Source organism: Hevea brasiliensis, chromosome 12 (assembly GCF_030052815.1).
Source record: "Hevea brasiliensis isolate MT/VB/25A 57/8 chromosome 12, ASM3005281v1, whole genome shotgun sequence".
NCBI lineage: Eukaryota > Viridiplantae > Streptophyta > Magnoliopsida > Malpighiales > Euphorbiaceae > Hevea > Hevea brasiliensis.
The window spans coordinates 30692433-30709604 of NC_079504.1; the positions used below are offsets into that span (position 1 = coordinate 30692433).

General features: G+C 28.3%; 2 protein-coding genes and 2 long non-coding RNA genes across 4 annotated transcripts in view; all 4 read right to left on the bottom strand.

The window, feature by feature from the left end:
• Positions 1 to 3811: 3811 nt before the first annotated feature.
• LOC131171398 (uncharacterized) lies at positions 3812 to 4655 on the bottom strand. Its single transcript, XR_009142095.1, has 2 exons — positions 4052 to 4655; positions 3812 to 3960 (listed from the first exon to the last, which is right to left on the bottom strand). It is a non-coding gene; the product is annotated as an uncharacterized LOC131171398 (long non-coding RNA).
• Positions 4656 to 5627: 972 nt separating this feature from the next.
• Positions 5628 to 7182, bottom strand: LOC131171395 (disease resistance protein RPS6-like). The gene is made up of 3 exons (XM_058131450.1): positions 7002 to 7182; positions 6353 to 6673; positions 5628 to 6008 (listed from the first exon to the last, which is right to left on the bottom strand). Exons 1-3 carry the CDS (start codon positions 7101 to 7103, stop codon positions 5643 to 5645), a joined length of 789 nt encoding a protein of 262 aa, XP_057987433.1. The 5' UTR covers positions 7104 to 7182; the 3' UTR covers positions 5628 to 5642.
• An 8735-nt stretch (positions 7183 to 15917) lies between these two features.
• LOC131171397 (uncharacterized) lies at positions 15918 to 16299 on the bottom strand. The gene is made up of 2 exons (XR_009142094.1): positions 16158 to 16299; positions 15918 to 16066 (listed from the first exon to the last, which is right to left on the bottom strand). It is a non-coding gene; the product is annotated as an uncharacterized LOC131171397 (long non-coding RNA).
• A 218-nt stretch (positions 16300 to 16517) lies between these two features.
• Positions 16518 to 17172, bottom strand: part of LOC131171175 (disease resistance protein RPS6-like) — a 31818-nt gene continuing 31163 nt past the window's right edge. The window contains exons 4-6 of the mRNA XM_058130646.1: positions 17108 to 17157; positions 16608 to 16716; positions 16518 to 16560 (exon numbers count right to left, since the gene is read on the bottom strand). Of these exons, the coding sequence (XP_057986629.1) occupies positions 16518 to 16560; positions 16608 to 16716; positions 17108 to 17157 (202 nt within the window). The remainder of the gene's footprint in view (positions 16561 to 16607; positions 16717 to 17107; positions 17158 to 17172) is intronic.

Consider the following 17172-nt stretch of genomic DNA (forward strand, 5'->3'; position numbering starts at 1 on the left):
TAAAATATTGACAAATAATTAGAAATACTTCAATTTTCGCTTATAATGACAATTCTTGTTGAATAATTAAATAAAAAAAAAGAAATAATTCTTTTAAGATATATTTGAAAACTTATTCTATTTTTAAATTTTTTAATATGCATTATTTATTTGTTTTATAATAATATAATTTATTTTTATTATTATAAATAAATATTTCTAAATAATTATTTAATTTTAATTATGAAAATTATAATATATAGGAAATTTATTGTTCGTAACATGACTTTTATAATAAAGAAAAATAGTAAAAAATAATTTAAATATGTTTTTATATATATTTGAGAATGTAAAGGTTAGATTTATAGGTTTGATATAATTAATTGAATTAAGCTTTTAATAATTTTATATTAACTTAAAATATTCTAGCGCTGATTTTAAATTTTGAATTAAATCATGAAAGTTAATAATAAATAAAATATTTAAAATAATTCTAATTAATTAATTAATTAATTGATAAATCATTATTTAATTTTTCAAATTTTTAAAAAAATTAATATATCATTACCTATAACTCACTGGAATAAAATTTTTAAATTCTTAACTTTTAAAAGCGACAGACGGTGAAATGACTTGGGAACATAATTCGCTTCTTTTGACAAGTTATATAACACTTGTACTCTTCTACGATCTATTAGTTCTCCTGTAGTTTCTTGATTCTCTTATAATCTTACAAAATGATTTACATCCATACTCTAATTTCTTGATTTCTTCTCAGAGTCTTACAAAAAGACCTATACTTCTACTCTAATTTATTGATTCCTTCTTAGAGTCTTTTAATAGGATTGTAAAGTATATAGATGTGGGTGATGGATCTTTATATGAAAATGTGTTATCAACATGCATGATTAAAATTTTAAAATATAATCAATGAAAGTGGTATTAAAATTATTATTTTAAGATTGTAATTTCTTTAATTTAAATTTCAATGAAAATCAATTAACAAAATTAATAATTGAAGTTAATATTTTTTTATGATAATTTATTGAAAATGTTAAGCAAAGAGATCTTTGTTATTTGCTTCTTAATTTGATTTGATGATCTTTCTTTCTTTTTGATCAGAGGTTCACCACAATCTTCTGCTCTAATTTCTTAATTCTCTCTTGATTCATTTCTTAGTATGGGCAGTGAATTTTTATATGAGATAATTAAAAAAAAATACTTGAATTTTCTTTCATGATGAGGACAACTGTTGCAGTACCAAATTAAAAAAAAAAAACTATGAGAATAATATATAAAATTTTGAATTTCATTTCAAAAATAATAAATAAATAAATAAATATACACAAAAACATTCAAAGAATATTATGAATTTCTGCTTTATTTACAAAAGTGAATTTTAATTATCCTTCATTTATGATTCCCTTCTTCATCCTCGTTATTCCTATGTAGCTTCCTCGTTATTCCTTTGTAGCTTCCAAGAATTTTCTTTTTGTTTTTTTTTTTTTTTTGAATTCTAGACTTTTGAAGGCCCTCCTAACCCACAATGTGCTTTTTCTTTTAGAGAATAAAACTATCATTGAAAAAACTGAGGAGACAGATCATGGTCCACAAAACCCATAATGGGAGGAGGCACCTCTTCCATCCAAACCCACAATTTGCTTTTTTGATTTCATGATCTTTTGTTTCTTTCTTTTTCTTTTTGACCAGAGGTGCAACATTCCTGCTTGGTTCCTTCTTGGAGTACTCCTGCTAATTGCTAAAGGATTGTATAGTGAACTGCGCGGGTGATGGATCTTTTTACACGAAATTGTGTCATCAATGCAATTAAAATTTTAAAATACACCACCATTAAATAATTACATGAATAGAGATATAAATTAATTAATTGTTTAACACAGATAGCTAATATGTGTAGGGAATTCTTGTCCTGCAAGAAAAGTGATATAAATTAATTAAGATTTTGAATGGGATATAGGTCATGTTTGGCATTGAATTTCAGAGTCTAAAACTGTTTTTCTGAATAAAAATACCACTTTAGATGCTGTTGAGAAAAATAGTTTGAAAAAAGCTATTTTGTTATTATAGTGTTTTTATGACTAAAACTGATCAAATTTAATTTTTAATTATTTTTTAACACTCTCTAACTAGTATATTTAAAAAAGTGATTTTCTCAACAGCAGTTTCAACAGTAATGCCAAACAGGCCCATAGTGTCAAAACTCAAAAGTGAATTCTTTTATAAGACCTATTAACTAAAGTACTTGGAGCTTCCATATCTTTAACATTATCTTTTAGTTCCTCCAATTTAATTAATTAAAATAGACATTATCTAAAAAACTAATTAAATAAATGCATAGTCTAAATAAATTAATTTAAATACGAAAAATTAACATCATGGTAGCATTTAAGCTTTCAAATGGCACAAACAGTTTTCTACACAAAGCACGGCTGGTAAAATTTTCACTAGTATCAGCAACTCTAAAACTAAGGAAAACATCATGTGCTGTTTTAGAGGGGATGATAGAAGATGACGAACAAGCCATCTGATAAGTATGTTGATCTGTTTCGTTCAGTAGAAAAGAAACGTTAAATCTATATGAATTTTCCTTACCATGCAGATGAATTCATGCTTCTTTTAATGCATTTGCTTCTTCTAAACCAACTCTGCTTCTTTTATTGACTTAACTTCAGCTCTGCAGGTCTTTTGTCAATTAGTCTATTCCACCAAAAAGAGTCCTAATTATTAGTCATCAAAGTCAGCTAAAATTTAGACTCTCTTGTTGCAAAAAAATTACAGGCTCAATTCTTTTAATTGTCAATGTATTACTACGGTGCTCTATTTGAGAAATTATTGATAAAATCACAGTAATGCTCTGTTCCACTTTTCAGTTACAAGGGAACTTTGTCATTCAGAGCTCCTGCATTGTTCAATTAGAAGATTAACCAATCTCAACAGGCTAACACTAATTGACTAATGAATTGCAAAGAGAAGTGATATTAATGCAAAAATCAATTTTAGTTTCAACTTTCAAGATCAGCGTAAATGCAAGCACTTTTGACTACTATTGCTCTTGGTTATTAATTTTCATACAAATTCATTGAAACCATTTCACATGCAGTAATTGTCTGAAGTGAGTTGCAGTCAGGATAATAATAATAATTCATAGAAAATATACATACACGTATTTCATGATCCATGCAAGAAATTGCATTTGAAAGTGAATATAAAGAATTTTAGAATTATTTCCCTCAAACAATAATATCTATATTGATAAATATACAAACATGGCTAACGGTAATACTATATCATGCAGAGCATTCGTATAAATTACGGGGTTTATCATAGAATGGTGGAAGCTAGAGGACCTAGAGAGAACTGAAAAGCTTTTATATGTGAATAACGTCAATAAATTAGAAGATCAGAAGTATATTAAAGTTGTTTCTTTTTGTCACTTTGCTATGATATGAAGATACTAATTTAGTAACATGTGTCGAATACACTTTGGAAAGCAGAGCTCTTATACACACACATCCCTGGTTATGAATATACAAATTAAAATTTCATAATAATTTTTGTTCAAAATTCATTCAAACTATTGTATCCAGGCACATATAAGTGAATCATCAAAGATAAAAATGCAGCCAAAATTTCGAGGTATTGTAGAAGTTTTTGATATACCCACCAAGAAAGCAAATCACGTTTGACACGAAAATTTCACTACGTGCATGTATAATGCCAAAATTTCAGTGGTTTGATATTCAATGAGCAGCTCGTTCACTTGAATATATGTAATGAATATGCAAATTGAATACTTTGCAAACTAAGATCATAGGTTCAAATCACAAAATGTTGAATTATGTACTTTAGAAAAATGTCAACATGACTCACATCCAAACATAGCCTTACAATTTATAAAGCTAGTTTCGTATCTCATCTATACTTGAGGCAACGCATGGCTGATGCCATTGAAAGCACCACCTAAGAACAAATAACAGAAGTCATGGTAAGAATTCAATGATTGTAATATTTATTAGTGACAAAAACAAGGGGAATTGGGGGGTTGACTTACAATCACTTTGGTGCAAGTGTTCACTTTACTCTTTTAGGGTGTGGTTGTTCTTCTTCCTCATAATCAGATTTGCCATCTGCAATGATGGTAATGCAATCCAAGTGGAAGGAGTTTTCCCTGCTTCTCTTCTTGTTGGTGTCGGTTTCCATCACTTGTAGGAACTCGGGCCTGGTTGCTCCATATCGTGATGAGAACTTGCTTTGTTTTATGCTTGCATTGCATTTGTGCAGCACATCTTTGGAATACAATAGTTGGATCCCACACATTTTCACCTCCAACTGAGAATATTTGAATTCTGATTTGAACACAAATGACGCTTCCATGACATTGCAACAACTTTGTATGAGGAAATGATTTAGATTACAAAAATAACGTGGCTTGTAGTAGAAAAGAAACAGGTGGTCTTATTCAAAGGCCACCTCAAAAAGGTTGAGTGAAGACAAAAACCTGCCAGACCTTTCATTGTCATATGTTTCTCTCATAGGAATTTTGAAACGGCATTCACATGCAAAGTAGAAACAATCACCTTCCTTGGGAACAACAGGAACCTCAAAATCTAGAACAACACAAAAAGCAAAACCCAAGAACAAAGAATTAAAGCAACATTGAGGAACAGAACTTCCATTGAAGTTCCTGTGCTTTGATATTTGTAGGTCTCTGGATTTTCACTTACGGGTAGACCAACAATTACATGAGCATCTGCCTGTCCGTGTTTTTAAGTGGGATAAAAATAAAAAAATAAAAAAATAAAAAAGAAAAGAAATTAGAAGAAATATTTGGTGCAAAAGTAAAATTAGAAAGAGGAAAAAGAGAGGAAAGGAGAGGCTTACATCGCACGTAATGCTTATTTCTTTCATTCTCAGTAGTGCATCTACCATAATGTCACCACGTGCATTCTGATCCGAATTTACGCTATTACAATAGTTGTACACATTATATGACCCGCTGAGTTCCTCACATTCTGCAATGGGGACAATGTATGATCCTGCAGTGTCCATTAGTGTACAATTTAACGGCAATGCATGGAGTCTCTTGTGGCACATTACAATAGTCGATCTTCTACCATTCAATCTCTTAATGAGGATTTCTATAAGTACAGTGCCATCAAGATATGACAACATTAAATGGGAAAAATCATGTAGAGGCCGCAATTTTGCAAGTTTTGAGCACCCACTAAGAACAAGTCTGTGAAGGCATTCTGCAGCGTAAATGTCAATGGGGATTTCTACAAGTGCAGTGCCATCAACATATAGCTCTCTTAAAGAGCACAAACCATATAAAGGAGGCAACTTCCCAAGTTTTGAGCACCCACTAAGAATAAGCATTTGAAGGAATTTCATGTCACAAATGCAGCTTGGAAGGTTCTTGAGATTTTCACATCCCTTCATATTCAACACAACAAGAGAAGAAAATGATCTTATTGATGAGGGCAATTCTTCTATTGCAGTCTTGTTTAGCAGTAATACTTTTAAATCTCCTATAATCTCTGGTAACTTGGTGAGATTCGAGCAACCACTGAGATCAAGTGCATCAAAATTTTTCAAATGAAAACTTCTAGGAAGACTTAAAAGGTTTTCGCAATTCCTCAACTTTAAAATATAAATATCTTCCAGAAATGGAACAGATGAGGCAGCCCTTCCAATCCACAATCCTCCAGTTCCAACTCTTCTATGCCAATTGGAATCTCAGGAAGCATCTTCAAATTTGAGCAATAAGAGGGTGAAAGCTCTTTAAGAGATTTCAACCGGACAAGGTTTGGAAGACTCCTCAGCTTCTTGCACCCTTGTAGATCAAGACAAACAAGTTTTTGCAGGCATTGAATCGACATAGGAATCTCTAGCAAACTCTCACATCCCTGCAGACTTATCCACTCCAACTCAGTTGCTGAAGAGAGATTTGGGAGCCTCCTCAGGTGCACGGATTCAGAAAGATTGAGCCGTTTTAATTGTTGAGGACACTGCACGTTGAAAACACTAAACATTTTTTTTTCAAAGAAAACAAAATCGATAAATTCTTGAAAAATAAAACATGTACAGGATTTTGATTTCAGTTAAAGTCATAGTACATTTTTAATATTTCAGTTTGGTCCTAATAATTATTTTCCCTTTTATCCACCCCAATTTATAATTATACTACTAATATATGTACTAAATTATTATATGCCACTATAGTCTATTTCAAATCATCCTTTAGCACAACAAAAATAATATGAAAATCAAATAACAAGTAATAATGTATATACTATGAAAATCATTATATATATATATATATATATATATATATATATATATTAATGCATACCTTACGTCCATTCCAAAGTTGTTCAACTTTGCTGCCTTGCATGTTGATTTCAACAAGGTTCTCCATTAAAAAATTAGATGGTAAAGATTTGTAAGGGTATTCATCCCAATGAAGTAAACTCAACTTATTGGAGAGATGCAGAAGATGACTTGGTTCACTAGATTCAGATGTAGAGCCTATAATTTTGTTTTCTGACCAATTCTGAGGCCTATAACATTTGAGCAATCTTAAGTTATGCATCTGTGGAAAGGCTACATGACCCAAGTGTATCTTTCCTAATTCAGACATGTCCAAGAAAATGCCTTCAACTTTTTTCATTCCCTGACAATCAAGAGCAAATAATTAATATATGGCAATGAGCAAATTAATGTTATCAAAAAATGATACAATTATCTAAATATTTACTGAAAATAATGTTATAAGATAATTGATATGGGAAAAAATGGATTTGACTCTTTGGTTTTAGACATGTCTTCAATTGCTTTAATTCTACAAAAATAAAGAATACAATGGAATATTAGAACTTATATATTAATAGCTGCATTATAGATATCTTGAGATTTAAACATGCCTTCAATTACTTAATGAAGTTAGATTTTTCTTTTAAATGATATCATCTTGGCTAACATTAAAAAACTTCATGTCTTACCATTTTAGTTGACAACATATGAAAGATGTCTTTGGAATTCCACAATCTTCTACCTTTACGCCGAGCAATGTTTTGACCCATTTCCTGTATCAAATCATGCATCTCTAATATGTCATCCACAATAGTTATGAGGCATTTATCCAGTAGTCGAAGTATTCCCCAGCTAGCAGGAAAACCACAGCCATTTTTGGTTCCTTTTTGGAGTTTTTTGGTTGGACTGTAAAGTGAATCAATGTGGGTGATGGATCCTTATATGAGATTGTGTTATCAACACGATTAAAATTTTAAAATATAATCAATGAAAGTGGTATTAAAATTATTATTTTAAGATTATAAGTTCTTTAATTTAAATTTCAATGGAAATTAATTAAAAAATTAATAATTAATAATTTTTTTATTTATTTGAGGGAGGATGGCATTGTAATTTATTAGTTGCATATAAAAATAAATAAAATGATAATTTATTAAAAAAAAATTAAGAAATGAGATCTTCGTTAGTTTTATAAATAAAATGACTCGGAAAGAAATAGTAGAATGTCCACTTGACCCTCAAATTTGCTTCTTATTTCTCTCTTGATTCATTTCTTAGCATAAGAATAATATATAAAATTTCAAATTTCAATTCAATCAAAACAATAATAATAATAATAACAACAATAATAAATAAACACAAAAATTCAAAAAATATTATGAATTTCTACTTTATTTACAAAAGTGAATTTTAATTATCCTTCCTTTGTGATTCCCTGCTTCATCCTCGTAATTCCTTTGTAGCTTCCAAGAATTTTCTTTTTTTTTTTTTTTTTTGAATTCTAGACTTTTGAAGGCCCCCCTCACCCACAGTTTGCTTTTTTTTTTTTATTTTTTTTTGTATTTAAGAATTAAGACTTTCATTGAAAAACTGAGACAGATCATGGTCCACAAGACCCATAATGAAAGGAGGCAAATTTGCTTTTTGATTTGATGATCATTAGTTTCTTTCTTTTTCTTTTTGACCAGAGGCGCAACACTCCTGCTTGGTTCCTTCTTGGAACACTCCTGCTAATTCCTAAAGTATTGTAAAATGAACCTGCGTGGGCGATGCGTCTCTTTATACGAAATTGTGTTATCAATGCTATTAAAATTTTAAAATACACCACCATTAAATAATTACTTGAATAGAGTTATAAATTAATTAATTGTAACATAGATAGCTAGTATGTGTAAGGAACCATTGACCTACAAGACTGAAAATAGTGAAATGGGCAAGAAGACATAATTAAATTTAATAATAACAAATTATCCTTTATTTTAATTGGTTAAAAAAAATATAAGTATTTATTATTATTTAAATTTTTTGTAATTTAGATGACTAGATTGATTTTTTATTTAAATTTAAATTCCATTATATTAAGCAATATAATTCTATTACAAAATTATTTTAATCCAATCAAATAAAATAAAAAATTTTATATAATTAATGAAAAATACTAATTTAATATTTATATAAAGGACTCTTATATAAATAAAACTTTATTTTTCAAAAAGTAACGTTTTTTCTTTTCATAAGTAAAAGACATTATTTTTCTAATTATTTTTTTAGAGAATTTAATATAAATTTTTTTGTTATTTATCTCATTATATAAATTTAAATAATAAAAGTAACATTCTTAATGTAGCTACAATTATGAATCCCGTATATAAGCTTTTGTTGTTATTATTATATAATTCTAATTATAATAAAAATTTAAATAAATAAAAATGTAAAATTTTGTCTTTTCAATTTTAACTAAACTATTTAATTTTATCAATTTAACCAGAAACTTTCATATACTAATTTCAATTTTAACAATTAGTTTAATTGGATTATTTCATTAACAAAAGTAATTCAAATATTTACCTATATCAATGTTAGCCAATTTTTTTTTATAACAATTTTAATTAACATTTATGACCGAAATAACCTATCAAACCAATTTAATTATGAAATTCAGTTCGAATTTTGCAAAAATTCCATTCATTTCAAATTTATTTTTGTTTTTTTTTTTGTTTGGTTTTAGAGACAATATAATATTTTTCCTTTTTCTTTTCTTTTATAAAAATTGGATTGCCATTGGTTAAGAACTTGGAGATGTATAAGAATGTTAACCTTTAAAATTAATCGGAAATCCCTACCATGATTTGGTTCAATATTTGAAGGTATATCACTCACTTAATAGAAATGGGTTAAATTTCCACTCTTTTAATTCCTCTTATTCATATATATATATATATATATATATAAGGGAAAATTGCTTAAATTTTCCATCATTAGGACAATTCTTGTCGAATAATTTAATTAAAAAAATAGAAATTTTTTAACTGGATAGGGTAGGTGAGTTCACAAACTTGAGGTGTTTTATCTCTTTTATAAAATAATCTATTTATTTATAATTTATAATATATATAAAAATAAAAAATATAAAAAATAATGAAATGGACAAAAATATATATATAATTGAATTTGATAACAACAAACTGCTCTCAATCTTGATCGGTTAAAAAATTAATATACAAATTTATTATTATTTAAAAATTTTTAATTTAATTGGCTAGAATAATTTCTTATTTAAAACTAAATTATATTTTATTAAAGAACATAATTTAATAATTTTTTCTCTTTCTAAACATGAAATGAATGAGACAACAAGGTGTATAGAAAAAAGATAATTAAATATTTATCTAACTTGATTAATAAGCAATAATTTAATAAAATTAAAAGATAATCATAAAATGAATTTTAATATTAGTGATTATTGTGGTTTTTATAATACAAGTCGGACCTCACCCGCAAATATAAAATATATAGTATGATTTTAAACATATAAAATATAAAAAAATATTAAAATTATGTTATTAAAATAAAAAATAATGCAAAACAACTAGTTAATTTTATAAATTTAATGATATTATAAAAAAAGTGTTATATTTAAAAGTTCAGTTAGATCTATACGCATCATTGTTCCATCATCATACGCAACCATTGAAATTAGGGCTGAGCAGAATTCGGTTCAAACCGAAAAACTGAACCAAACTGAGTCAATTCGGTTCAATCAGTTCGGTTTTAAAATTCAATTGATTCGATTCGGTTTTAATTTATAAAAATTTCGGTTATTTCGGTTCGGTTCGATTTTGAAGAGAAAAAATCGGTTAAACCGAACTGAACCGAATAGTAATTTATATAGTCAAATCGAACTAAATTGAACCGAATCGATTTTTGAATTAATTTATTTTTATGAAAAATTTATGAATTATATTTAATTATATATATATTAATTGTTTAATTTCATTGATTAATGGTTATTAGGTTCAAACCAAAGTTAAAATTAGACCAAATAACTTGAAAATCAAGTCTAAATTAAAAAATCAATCAAAAATCAAACCGATCGGTTTAAACTGAACCGAACCAAAATAAAGCGGTTCGGTTCGATTCAGTTTTTCATCAATTTCAGTTCGGTTCGGTTTCTAAAATTTACGGTTCGGTTTTTATAATTTAATTCTGTTCGGTTCGTTTCGGTTTGAACTGATTGCTCACCCTAATTGAAATCATTCAATTTTAATTTAATAAAATTGTAATTGACTTTAAAATTATAAAATTTTAAGTTTAAATTCAATTAAAACCTTAATAATAAAAGAAATACACAAAAACATTTGCAAAATAATGCCCAAAAAAGAAATTATATAGTTTCTTGAACCCACAATTTGTTTCTTTTCGACAGTTATATAACACTTAGAGTCTGCACTAATTTCTTAGTTCCTTCTTAAAGTCTTACAAAAGAATTTATGCTCTACTCTAATTTATTAGTCTCCTCTTGGAGTCTTACAAAAGGACCTATTAATTTATTTGTTCTCTTACGTCTTATAGAAAGACCTATACTCCTGTTCTAATTTCTTGATTCACTTTCCTCTAATTTCTTGGTTTCTTCTTAATTAAAATCTTACAAAATGACTTACATTCCTACCCTAATTTCTTGATTCCTTTCTTATAATCTTTTAATAGCATTGTAAAGTGATTTCTTGTGGGTGATGGATCTTCATATGAGACAAGTAGGTGAAAAATTGACTAATCTCTCATGTGAAAGAAGGAAAGGGAGCAGGTGAACAAAATCAAAATTTGAGGAAGAGTCGGTGAATTTCTGCTTTATTTACAAAAGTGAATTTTAATTATCCTTCATTTGTGATTCCTTGCTTCATCCTCGTAATTCCTTTGTAGCTTCCAAGAATTTTTTTTTTTTTTTTTTTTTTTTTTGAATTCTAGACTTTTGAAGGCCCCCCTCACCCACAGTTTGCTTTTTTTTTTTTTGTTTTGTTTTTTTTATTTATTTAAGAATAAGAATTTCATTGAAAAACTGAGACAGATCATGGTCCACAAAACCCATAATGAAAGGAGGCAAATTTGCTTTTTGATTTGATGATCATTAGTTTCTTTCTTTTTCTTTTTGACCAGAGGCACAACACTCCTGCTTGGTTCCTTCTTGGAACACTCCTGCTAATTCCTAAAGTATTGTAAAGTGAACCTGCGTGGGCGATGGGTCTCTTTATACGAAATTGTGTTATCAATGCTATTAAAATTTCAAAATACACCACCATTAAATAATTACTTGAATAGAGTTATAAATTAATTAATTGTAACATAGATAGCTAGTATGTGTAAGGAACTATTGACCTACAAGACGGAAAATAGTGAAATGGGCAAGAAGACATAATTAAATTTAATAATAACAATATAAAGGGAGCACTTTGTCTCCCTTTATGGGCTTGCTCGACGTGAATTTGGATTCGTCAGGTCAGTGAATTTCAGATGACGAGTGATTTCTACAAAAAAAAAGTAGCTAAAATTTAATTTATAATACAAAACCTCCGAATATTTAATTTAAGTAATACAAAACACTATATAACCTTTAATAATTAATTTTTAAATTATTTATATTGATGTAATATTTATTAAAATAAAAAAAATTATATTTTTATAAATTAATAGCTTCAGGTAATCAGGATTCTAAATTACTGAAGCTATTTATTTGGCAGGAAAGACAAGCAATAACGAAGTATTGAGACTATTAGAAGTAAAAGAAGGATGAACTTCGCGAAATGATAAATCCGTCTGAGGACTTTATATTGTATGATTGCCTGCAACATCCTCGTTATTCCTCTGCAGCTACCAGGAAGTTCCAATGAAATTTTTTTAAATTCCAGACTTTTGCAACCACGGCCATAGATGGTGAAATGACCTGGAAAGAAACATCTTGAGAGGAGAAGCCCTTGACCCGCAATTTCCTTATTTATCTGATCTATGGTCTTTCTTTCTTTCTTTTTTATTTCTTAATTTCTTGGTTGCTTCTTAAGAGCGGGATTTTTAAATAAAATTATCTCATATGATTTATGTAATGTAGCTTCCTGGAAGTTTCAATGACAATTATGAATGTAAAATATTGACAAATAATTAGAAATACTTCAATTTTCTCTTATAATGACAATTCTTGTTGAATAATTAAATTAAAAAAAATAAGAAATAATTCTTTTAAGATATATTTGAAAACTTATTCTATTTTTAAAATTTTTAATATGCATTATTTATTTGTTTTATAATAATATAATTTATTTTTATTATTATAAATAAATATTTCTAAATAATTATTTAATTTTAATTATGAAAATTATAATATATAGGAAATTTATTGTTCGTAACATGACTTTTATAATAAAGAAAAATAGTAAAAAATAATTTAAATATGTTTTTATAAATATTTGAGAATGTAAAGGTTAGATTTATAGGTTTGATATAATTAATTGAATTAAGCTTTTAATAATTTTATATTAACTTAAAATATTCTGCGCTGATTTTAAATTTTGAATTAAATCATGATAGTTAATAATAAATAAAATATTTAAAATAATTCTAATTAATTAATTAATTGATAAATCATTATTTAATTTTTAAAATTTTAAAAAAAATTAATATATCATTATCTATAAATCACTGGAATAAAATTTTTAAATTCTTAACTTTTAAAATTGATAGACGGTGAAATGACTTGGGAACATAATTCGCTTCTTTTTGACTAGTTATATAACACTTGTACTCTTCCCTGATCTATTAGTTCTCATGTAATTTCTTGATTTCTTCTCAGAACCTTACAAAAAGACCTTTACTTCTACTCTAATTTATTGATTCCTTCTTAGAGTCTTTTAATAGGATTGTAAAGCATATAGATGTGGGTGATGGATCTTTATATGAAAATGTGTTATCAACATGCATGATTAAAATTTTAAAATATAATCAATGAAAGTGGTATTAAAATTATTATTTTAAGATTGTAATTTCTTTAATTTAAATTTCAATGAAAATCAATTAACAAAATTAATAATTGAAGTTAATATTTTTTTATGATAATTTATTGAAAATGTTAAGCAAAGAGATCTTTGTTTTATGATAATTTATTGAAAATTTTAAGCAAAGAGATCTTTGTTATTTGCTTCTTAATTTGATTTGATGATCTTTCTTTCTTTTTAATCAGAGGTTCACCACAATCTTCTGCTCTAATTTCTTAATTCTCTCTTGATTCATTTCTTAGTATGGGCGGTGAATTTTTATATGAGATAATTAAAAAAAATACTTGAATTTTCTTTCATGATGAGGACAACTTTTGCAGTACCAAATTAAAAAAAAAAACAAAATACTATAAGAATAATATATAAAATTTCAAATTTCATTTCAAAAATAATAAATAAACACAAAAACATTCAAAGAATATTATGAATTTCTGCTTTATTTACAAAAGTGAATTTTAATTATCCTTCATTTATGATTCCCTTCTTCATCCTCGTTATTCCTATGTAGCTTCCTCGTTATTCCTTTGTAGCTTCAAAGAATTTTCTTTTTTTTTTTTTTTTTTGAATTCTAGACTTTTGAAGGCCCTCCTCCTAACCCACAATGTGCTTTTTCTTTTAGAGAATAAAACTACCATTGAAAAAACTGAGGAGACAGATCATGGTCCACAAAACCCATAATGGGAGGAGGCACGTCTTCCATCCAAACCCACAATTTGCTTTTTTGATTTGATGATCTTTCGTTTCTTTCTTTTTCTTTTTGACCAGAGGGGCAACATTCCTTCTTGGAGTACTCCTGCTAATTGCTAAAGGATTGTATAGTGAACTGCGCGGGTGATGGATCTTTTTACACCAAATTGTGTCATCAATGCAATTAAAATTTTAAAATACACCACCATTAAATAATTACATGAATAGAGATATAAATTAATTAAGATTTTGAGTTGGATATAGTATCAAACCTATGAGTGTGTTCTTTTACAAAGCCTATTAATCCAAGTGCTTTGAGCTCCTATATCTCTAACATTATCTTTTAGTTCTCCCAATTTAATTAATTAAAATAGACATTATCTACAAAACTAATTAAATAAACCCTTTGTCAAAATAAATTAATTTAAACATCGAAAATTAACATCATGGTAGCATTTAAGCTTTCAAATGGCACAAACAGTTTTCTACACAAACCGTTACTAGTAAAATTTTCACTAGTATCATCAACTCTACAGCCAAGGAAAACATCATGTGTTGTTTTAGACGGAATGATAGAAGATGAAGTACAAGCCATCTGATAAGTATGTTGACCTGTTTCATTCGGTATAAAAGAAATGTTAAATCCAAATGAATTTTCCTTACCATGCAGATGAATTCATGCTTCTTTTAATGCATATGCCTCTTCTAAACCAACTCTGCTTCTTTTATTGACTCAACTTCAGCTCTGTGTCTTACACAATTAGTCTATTCCACCAAAAAGAATCCTAGTTATTAGTCATCAAAGTCAGCTAAAATTTAGACTCTCTTGTTGCAAAAAATTGCAGGCTCAATTCTTTTAATTGTCAATGTATTACTACGGTGCTCTATTTGAGAAATTATTGATAAAATCACAGTAATGCTCTGTTTCACTTTTCAGTTACAAGGAAACTTTGTTATTCAGAGCTCCTGCATTGTTCAATTAGAAGATTAACCAATCTCAACAGGCTAACACTAATTGACTAATGAATTGCAAAGAGAAGTGATATTAATGCAAAAATCAATTTTAGTTTCAACTTTCAAGATCACCATAAATGCAAACATTTTTTACTACTATTGCTCGTTGTTATTAATTTTCATACAAATTCATTGAAACCATTTCACATGCAGTAATTGTCTGAAGTGAGTTGCAGTCAGGATAATAATAATAATTCATAGAAAATATACATACACGTATTTCATGATCCATGGAAGAAATTGTATATGAAAGTGAATTTAAAGAATTTTAGAATTATTTCCCTCAAACAATAATATCTATATTGATAAATATACAAACATGGCTAACGGTAATACTATATCATGCAGAGCATTCGTATAAATTACGGGATTTATCATAGAATGGTGGAAGCTAGAGGACCTAGAGAGTACTGAAAAGTTTTTATATGTGAATAACTTCAATAAATTAGAAGATCAGAAGTATATTAAAGTTGTTTCTTTTTGTCACTTTGCTATGATATGAAGATACTAATTTAGTAACAGGTGTGTCGGATACACTGGAAAGCAGATCTCCTATACACACACATCCCTGGATATGAATATACAAATTAAAATTTCATAATAATTTTTGTTCAAAATTCATTCAAACTATTGTATCCAGGCACATATGAGTGAACCATCAAAGATAAAAATGCAGCCAAAATTTCGAGGTATTGTAGAAGTTTTTGATATACCCACCAAGAAAGCAAATCACGTTTGACACGAAAATTTCACTATGTGCATGTATAATGCCAAAATTTTGGTGGTTTGATATTCAATGAGCAGCTCGTTCACTTGAATATATGTAATGAATACACAAATTGAATATTTTGCAAACTAAGATCATAGGTTCAAATCACAAAATGTTGAATTATGTACTTCGGAAAAATGTCAACATGACTCACATCCAAACATAGCCTTACAATTTATAAAGCTAGTTTCGCATCTTATCTATACTTGAGGCAACGTGTGGCTAATGCCATTGAAAGCACCACCTAAGAACAAATAACAGAAGACACGGTAAGAATTCAATGATTGTAATATTTATTAGTGACAAAAACAAGGGGAATTGGGGGGTTGACTTACAATCACTTTGGTGCTAGTGTTCACTTTACTCTTTTAGGGTGTGGTTGTTCTTCTTCCTCATAATCAGATTTGCCATCTGCAATGATGGTAATGCAATCCAAGGGGAAGGAGTTTTCCCTGCTTCTCTTCTTGTTGGTGTCGGTTTCCAACAATTGTAGGAACTCGTCCCTGGTTGCTCCATATCGTGATGAGAACTTGCTTTGTTTTATGCTTGCATTGCATTTGTGCAGCACATCTTTGGAATACAATAGTTGGATCCCACACATTTTCACCTTCAACTGAGAATATTTGAATTCTGATTTGAACACAAATGACGCTTCCATGACATTGCAACAACTTTGTATGAGGAAATGATTTAGATTACAAAGATAACGTGGCTTGTAGTAGAAAAGAAACAGATGGTCTGATTCAAAGACCACCTCAAAAAAAAGGTTGAGTGAAGACAAAAACCTGCCAGACCTTTCATTGTCATATGTTTCTCTCGTAGGAATTTTGAAACGGCATTCACATGCAAAGTAGAAACAATCACCTTCCTTGGGAACAACAGGAACCTCAAAATCTAGAACACAAAAAGCAAAACCCAAGAACAAAGAATTAAAGCAACATTGAGGGAACAGAACATTCATTGAAGATCCTGGGCTTTGATAGTTGAAGCACTCTGAATTTCACTGGTTAGACCAACAATTACATGAGCATCTGTCTGTCCTTGTGTTAAAGAGGGATAAAAAATAAAAAATAAAAAAATAAAAAAAAGAAAAGAAATTAAAAGAAATATTTGGTGCAAAAGTAAAATTAGAAAGAGGAAAAAGAGAGGAAAGTAAGAGGCTTTACATCGCTCGTGTAATGGCTTATTTCTTTCATTCTCAGTAGTGCATCTACCATAATGTCACCACGTGCATTCTGATCCCAATTTACGCTTATTACAATAGGGGTTGTACACATTATATGACCTGCTGGAGTTTCTTCTACATCTCTCCTGCACATGGGACAATGTATGATCCTGCAATGTCCATTA

What these genes read in the sequence shown, in the direction of transcription:
- LOC131171395 (XM_058131450.1), bottom strand. Translation starts at nt 7,103, where the DNA reads ATGCATGATTTGATACAGGAAATGGGTCAAAACATTGCTCGGCGTAAA. An exon ending in ATATGTTGTCAACTAAAATG is followed by an intron (nt 6,674 to 7,001) that starts GTAAGACATGAA and finishes CTTGATTGTCAG; the next exon opens with GGAATGAAAAAAGTTGAAGG. An exon ending in AACTTTGGAATGGACGTAAG is followed by an intron (nt 6,009 to 6,352) that starts GTATGCATTAAT and finishes TTCAACGTGCAG; the next exon opens with TGTCCTCAACAATTAAAACG.